Raw genomic sequence first — 7334 nt, 5'->3', positions numbered from 1 at the left:
GTATGGAACACTCGAAAAAAGGGAGAATTACCGATACAAAGTAATGCCAAGTTGAGTAAGACTCAAAGTCTGAGTACCGGAGCTGAAATAGCAGAAATGAGCCGAGTACCATACGCTTCCGCAGTTGGCTCAATCATGTATGCTATGACTTGTACTCGCCCTGATGTAGCCTTTGCTTTGAGCATGGTTAGTAGATATCAAAGGAATCCTGGCAGAGCCCATTGGATTGCGGTGAAGAATATCTTTAAGTACCTTCGGAGGACGAATGAATGGTTTTTAGTCCTCGGAGGGAGTGATGACTTGAAGGTGCGAGGATATAGTGACGCCAGCTTTCAGCCCGACAGGGACAACTACTTTCGCAGTCGGGCTGGGTCTTTACCCTAAATGGAGGAGCAGTAACTTGGAAGAGTTCCAAACAGGAAACGATAGCTGATTCAACGTGCGAATCAGAGTACATTGCAGCGAGCGACACGTCGAAGGAGGCAATATGGCTGAAGAACTTCATTGGTGACCTTGGAGTTGTACCTGCCATAAAGGAGCCCATGGAGATTTTCAGTGATAATGAAGGAGCGGTTGCCTTGACCAAGGAACCGAGAGATCATGGTAGATCACGACATATCGATAGACAGTATCACTTTATTAGACATCGTGTAGAAGAAGGACAACTCGTAGTGAAGAGGAAATCATCAGAAGATAACCCAGCAGATCCGCTTACGAAGGGACTGAGTAGGGTTAAGCACTTGCAGCATGCTAGGAGTATTGGGCTGAAGGATGATATTAGTATAGATTAGATAGTATTAGAAACGTGTAATAGATAAATGTAATTAACATTTGATGATTAAATAAAGGAGTTTTATTTATGAGTAATGTTACTGTCTCATGTTAATTGTTTAACTATTGTTTCATTTTTGCATGTTTTGACTTCCAGAATAATTAAGTTTATTAAGAATAATCGAATTATTCAAATTGTCCACAATTGTTCATATGTTGGAAGTAGATATGAATGAAGATTGTCGTGAATTGGTGCGTAGATTGTCTAAATGGTATTAGACATAGCAAAAGATTGTTGTGACGTTCATGAGTGCTTATGAACTAGTTTTGAGCATTGGAACAAACCCACGCTTATTGGAATCACCTTATGGAATATGATATAAAAGGGTGATCGCAAGACGATAATATCATATAGTCTTAAAACCTAGATATATGGTTTGTTATTTTTTAATTAGTTGTACATTGATAATGCGAAAACGCATCAGTAACTCGGTGTTATAAAACGCATTGTTGTGTATAGTTAATTAATGAATAAGTAAATGCATATAAGTCGAAGTTTATCTGTGACTTTTATTCCAAGAGGGTAAAAGCGATATCTCGGCCGCTCGATGATTTGATTTGACTTATGTGCTGGGCCCGGTTAGAACTGAATTGATGTGTTCGATGAAGTTCTATGTCAAATAAATCGGAGATCGAGAAACCAAAATGCTTAACTAATCATTCCATAGAATTGTCAGCATGACATCTAATAGAGGACTGTACGATCCCTTATCTAAAGGACAAGATTGATTAGATCAGAGTTTGACAGCGTCTTTGAGAGCTACGATTGCAAATCGAATTGTACTTGTGCATATAGTTACTAGACTTATCCAAGTGGGAGACTGTTGGAATAGTGTCTAAGGCTACAACTATATTAGGCAAGTATTTGACCCGATTGTGCATGGTCCTTTTGGGTTGCCTTCACCATAGCAACTTGACAGGATGATTTATTATGAGAGAATAGATATTATTAATATATTATGAGAATAATATAAGGTATAATAATATTGCTATTTCATTAATATATGCCATAAATTAATTAATATTAATTTGGTGACTTAAAGAGATTAATTAAATAAGAGGGTATAAACTGTCAATTGTTTGATAGTTACACTTTAGACTGTAAATTCTTATTGGATAGAGGATGGACGAATTCTAGAAGCTAAGGATAGCTCAAAATCGTCCAAGGCTTATCTATGGTAAGGATATGGATTGCTTTAAGGAAAGATTATCCAACTAGGGTTTAAGGTGAAACCCTTAAGGAGTCTTCAAGTATAAATAGACCTTATGGGCAAGGAAAATCGGTATCTCTTCTAAGGAGAAGAAACCCTGGCCGAATTTCATCCCTAACCTCTCTCTCAAATCATCCTCTTTGCTAGTTGGTGTTTGTAAGCCATTAGAGGAGTGGCAATTGTGACTCTAGAGCTACAAGACAACAAGATCAAACAAGAGATTCAAAGGTAAGCTTCTAGATCTGATTTTGTATTATTCTTATACCTAATTAGTCATTATAAGTCTTGGATTGAAAGCATGTTTAATTAGAGAAACCTAGATCCAAGCATTAGGGTTTTGCATGCGCACATAGGAAAGTTCTTATGGCTAAAACCCATCAGATGAGTAGGTGATTGATAGCGCTACATCATATCATTCGACTCCAAACCGGGATTTATTCACTACTTATAAACCCGGAGACCATGGTACCGTAAAGATGGGAAACACCAGTTTCTCAAGCATTGCTGGTATTAATGATGTGCATTTAAAGACCAATGTTGGATGTACATTGGTGTTGAAAGATGTCCAGCATGTCCCAGAGCTAAGAATGAATCTTATCTCAGTTGGAGCTCTTGACGTCCAATGATATGATAATCAATTCAAAAATGACACTTAGAATTTGTTAAAAGGTGTTATGGTTGTTGCAAGGGGACAACTTGATGATACTCTTTATAAAAGCCATGTAAAGCTACTTCAGCCAAGTCTCAATGCTGTTAAAGAAGAGACATCACCAAACTTGTGGCATAGAAGACTAGGCCACATGAGCGAGAAGGGATTGACGACTCTTGTAAAGAAGGAGTCCATTTCAATGGAAAAAGATGTTGCCTTGGATCCTTGTGAATACTGCCTATTCGGGAAACAACACAGAGTTTCCTTTAGCTCCACAAGAAAGAACCGCTCTGAGTTGCTGAGCCTTGTCCACTCCGACGTATATGGACCCATTGAAGTAGAATCTCTTGGTGGAAGCCGATATTTTGTGAAATTCATTTATGATGCATCACGAAAGGTATAGGCATACTGTTTGAGGACGAAGGACCAAGTATTGGACCGCTTCAAAGCTTTTCATGCAAGGGTGGAAAGACAAACAGGCAAGTAGTTGAAATGTCTCAGGTCAGATAATGGAGGCGAGTATTATTCCCCTGATTTCTCTAAATACTGCACGGAACATGGTATCAGACATGAAAAGACTGTCCCACGAACCCCACAACACAATGGTGTAGCAGAACGGATGAATCGCACTATTGTTGAGAAAGTTCGATGCATGATCAGCATGACTAAACTCCCAAAGCCATTTTGGGGTGAAGCTGTATTGACATCTTGCTATCTAATAAATAGGCCACCTTCCGCTCCATTGAATTTTGAAGTTCCAGAGAAGATATGGACGGGTAAAGGCATATCATATTCTCACTTGAGAGTATTTGGGTGCAAGGCGTTTGCACATGTATCAAGTGAATTGCGGAAGAAGTTGGACCTCAAATCCACTCCATGCATCTTTATTGGATATGGAGATGAAGAGTTTGGTTACAAGCTATGGGACCCAAAACTAAAGAAGGTTATTCGAAGTAGAGATGTGGTTTTCTATGAAAACCAGTATTATGATTTCAAGGCACCGATTAACAAGCAACAAAGCTCCAAAGTTTCAGATATAATATCTGAAAATAAAGATGATGTTTCCACTGAAGAAGAGGATGAAGAAGTTGATGATGCAAATCAAGAAGGTGTTGAGCAGGGGGAGCTTCCACCCCATGATACTTTAGATACATTTCCAGAAGTTACAAACGAAGGAACTCAAGTTAGACGATCCGAATGAGTTCGTGCTCCATCAAGAAGATATCTGACTTCAAACTACATCCTTCTTACTAGTGAGGGGTATCCAGAGAGCTTTCAAGAAGCTCAATCTCATATTGATAAAGCAAATTGGCAGAAGGCCATGGAAGAAGAAATGAATTATTTGCAGAAGAATCAAACATATGAGTTGGTGAAACTCCCCAAAGGAAAGAAAGCCTTCAAAAACAAGTGGGTTTTCAAGTTGAAGAAAGACGACAAGGGAAATACTATGAAGTATAAGGCAAGACTCGTTGTCAAAGGTTTCCAACAAAAAGAAGGAATCGACTTTGGTGAAATTTTTTTGCCGGTTACGAAGATGATGTCTATTCGAGTTGTACTCGGATTAGTTGCCAGTCTAGATCTTGAACTTGAGCAGATGGATGTGAAAACAGCCTTTCTCCATGGTGATTTGGATGAAGAAATATACATGGATCAGCCTAATGGCTTTAAAGTCCCAAAGAAAGAGCAACTCGTCTGTAAATTAAAAAAGAACCTTTATGGTCTTAAGCAAGGCCCAAGGCAGTGGTACAAGAAGTTTGATTCATTTACGATGAATCATGAGTACAAGAGAACTATTGCAGACCATTGTGTCTATCTGAAGAAGTTTCCAGATGGGAAATTTGTCATCCTTTTGCTCTACGTGGATGATATGTTGATAGTGGGCCAAGATGCAACGATGATCAACAACTTGAAGAAGGATTTGTCTAAGTTCTTTGATATGAAAGACTTAGGCCAAGCACAACAGATATTGGGCATGAAAATTATCCGTGATAGAAAATCAAGAAAATTGTTCTTATCATAGGAAGAGTATGTTGAATGTGTGATCAAAAGGTTCAACATGGAAAATGCCAAGCCCGTTGGTACGCCCTTGGATAATCACTTCAAGTTGAGTAAGAAAAATTGTCCCTCTTCTCAGAAAGAAAAAGAAGAGATGAAAGCAGTCCCTTATTCCTCATCCGTAGGAAGTCTTATGTATGCGATGGTATGTACAAGACCAGATATTGCTCATGATGTTGGTGTTGTGAGTAGATATCTAGCTAATCCGGGAAAGCAACATTGGGAAGCAGTCAAATGGATACTTCGATACCTAAAGGGTACTTCAAAACTATGTTTATGCTACGAGGGAGCAAAGCCAATCATGGAATATTATACAGATGCCGATATGGCAGGAGATCTTGATAATAGAAAATCTGCATCAAGTTACATTTTCACTTTGGCAGGGGGAGCTATCTCATGGCAATCACAGAAGTGTGTCGCACTGTCAACAACAGAAGCCGAGTATATTGCTGCCGTTGAAGCTGGGAAGGAGCTTATATGGATGAAACGGTTTCTTCAAGAATTAGGCTTTCCACAAGAAGAGTACATCATTCATTGTGATAGTCGGAGTGCTATGGACCTAAGTAAGAATTCGATGTACCATTCCCACACAAAACATATTGATATTCGTTATCACTGGCTTAGGGAAGCAATTGAGGGACGAGAATTGAAGTTGTTAAAGATCAACACCAACAACAATCCTGCAGACATGTTGACAAATGTGGTGACACAAGAAAAACACAAACTATGTGGTGACATAGATGGGATGAGGATTGTTTGACGGAGACTGGAGGGGGAGATTTGTTGTGTTCCAGCCTCCAAAGCTACAGTAACCATCTTTTTTGACAAAATGAAACCTACGGTGACAAGTTTTCTTCCTACCCTATGATGAACACAATTAATGAAGGTTACACAAATGGTGGCTGTCATGGGTATAAATAGAAGCTTCATCTTCAGTTGTAAACATCCTAAACACATAGAAAGATATAGTATAGCACTTAGTGAGAGAGTGTTAAAGAGAGAGTTGGTTTTTTGTAATAGTTGAGTGTGAGAGTTGCTCCTCCTATTGTAATTCTATTTTAGTGTTTAATAGAAGAGTTTTCCAACCCCAACGGTGTCGTGTCAGACAGAAACACAAAACGATAGTACGATTTGCTACCCCTAATCGTCCCCTCGGAAAGTTGATATAGATGCCTTGTCAAGTCATGATGTCCAAAGAAAGCACTTATGCTTAATGGAAAACCGTTCTTCATATTGGGGATACTTAGCACGGCTTGGTTCTTTCGTAGCATTATATCAACCATTTCCAGACTTCCATTTGCAACTGCAATCTGAAAGGCGTTCCGGGAATTGCGATCCTCAAGTTTCAAGTCATTCATTTCCAGCATATTTACAAGATTTTGCAGAAAATCTTGTGTCTGCTTGGTGTTTTCTGCTGAAGCAGCAAGATGGAGCAATGTCTCCTGATTGGCAGTGATAGAAAACTGTACCAGCTCCTGTCGTTCATCAATGATGGCCTTGGCAGCTTGCCAGTCACCCATAAATGATGCTTTCATCAGTGGACGACCAGGGGCGGACCTAGGGGTGGTCCACAGTGGCACCGGCAACCCCTAACTTTTCCGGCCGCAATGGAAAATTTTCCGAAAATTTTCGAAATTTTTATTTTTTCTACTTTCGTGCAACCCCTAACTCTCCCGTGCAACCCCTACTGTAAAATCCTGCGTCCGCCCCTGTGGACGATAGGTCTTGTTGTATTCTTTGTATGTCTCCAATATTTAATAAATAAAAAAAACATCTGAGAATCAGTACTGCATGCAGTCATTTAATTCTTCTTCTTTTATATATACTATTGATCAAACTAGATTCAACTTTCAACAATTAATTATCAGACTGTAAGTAGGGTTGGTTTTCATTAACAGATCACTCTAGAGTCTAGAATGCTAGTGCACAATTATTTTCTGTTTGATCGATTCTTCTTTACATGCTCTAGTATTAAAAAAAAAAGTTTATTATTCTTTTTTGGTAGCAGAATTTACCTTCGAGTAGATCCCTGTGCGGTAGATTTATTGAACGAGAAGTATTTGTAACTTCAATACTATGCCCGTAGTCCATTCTATCCAGTGATTTGATATAACCCAAGTCTCTATTTGTTGGATTCTGTAATTTGCTACTTATTCATCAGCAAAAAAATGGAACATCCCATTATAAATACTGAAGTTAAGACAACACCTGTGTAGACCGTAGAGTAGTTGGTAATTCCAGCTCATCCTTAATTTCTGACTTAGTATGTACAATTGTAATTTGCGAACCACCAATTAAACAAATACACATTATATAATTTATACACAAATTGGTGCTTATAAAAAATAGGATAACTTCTTACTTACAACAACATAGATTATTCACCGATTAAAGAAATACACATCATATAATTGATACAGAACTTGGTGCTCATAAAAAATTGGAAACTTGTTAGTTACAACAACTAATTTTTTAGGTGTAGATCAAGACTTATTCAAATTTTTTAATACTAAAGGCTTTTTCCCAAATTGTTTTCCACTACTCTTAGTTAGGGGTGTCAAAAAAACCCGAACCCGATTAACCCGACC

At 38.5% G+C, this 7334-nt stretch overlaps 1 protein-coding gene across 1 annotated transcript; it reads right to left on the bottom strand.

Annotated features, from left to right (window-relative positions):
* Positions 1-5804: 5804 nt before the first annotated feature.
* Positions 5805-6281, bottom strand: LOC111897323 (uncharacterized). The gene has a single exon (XM_023893277.1). It carries the CDS (start codon positions 6279-6281, stop codon positions 5805-5807), a length of 477 nt encoding a protein of 158 aa, XP_023749045.1.
* Positions 6282-7334: the final 1053 nt, after the last annotated feature.

The sequence above is a fragment of the Lactuca sativa genome, chromosome 8 (genome assembly GCF_002870075.4).
Source record: "Lactuca sativa cultivar Salinas chromosome 8, Lsat_Salinas_v11, whole genome shotgun sequence".
Classification (NCBI taxonomy): Eukaryota; Viridiplantae; Streptophyta; class Magnoliopsida; order Asterales; family Asteraceae; genus Lactuca; species Lactuca sativa.
This window is presented reverse-complemented; position numbering and strand designations above follow the sequence as displayed.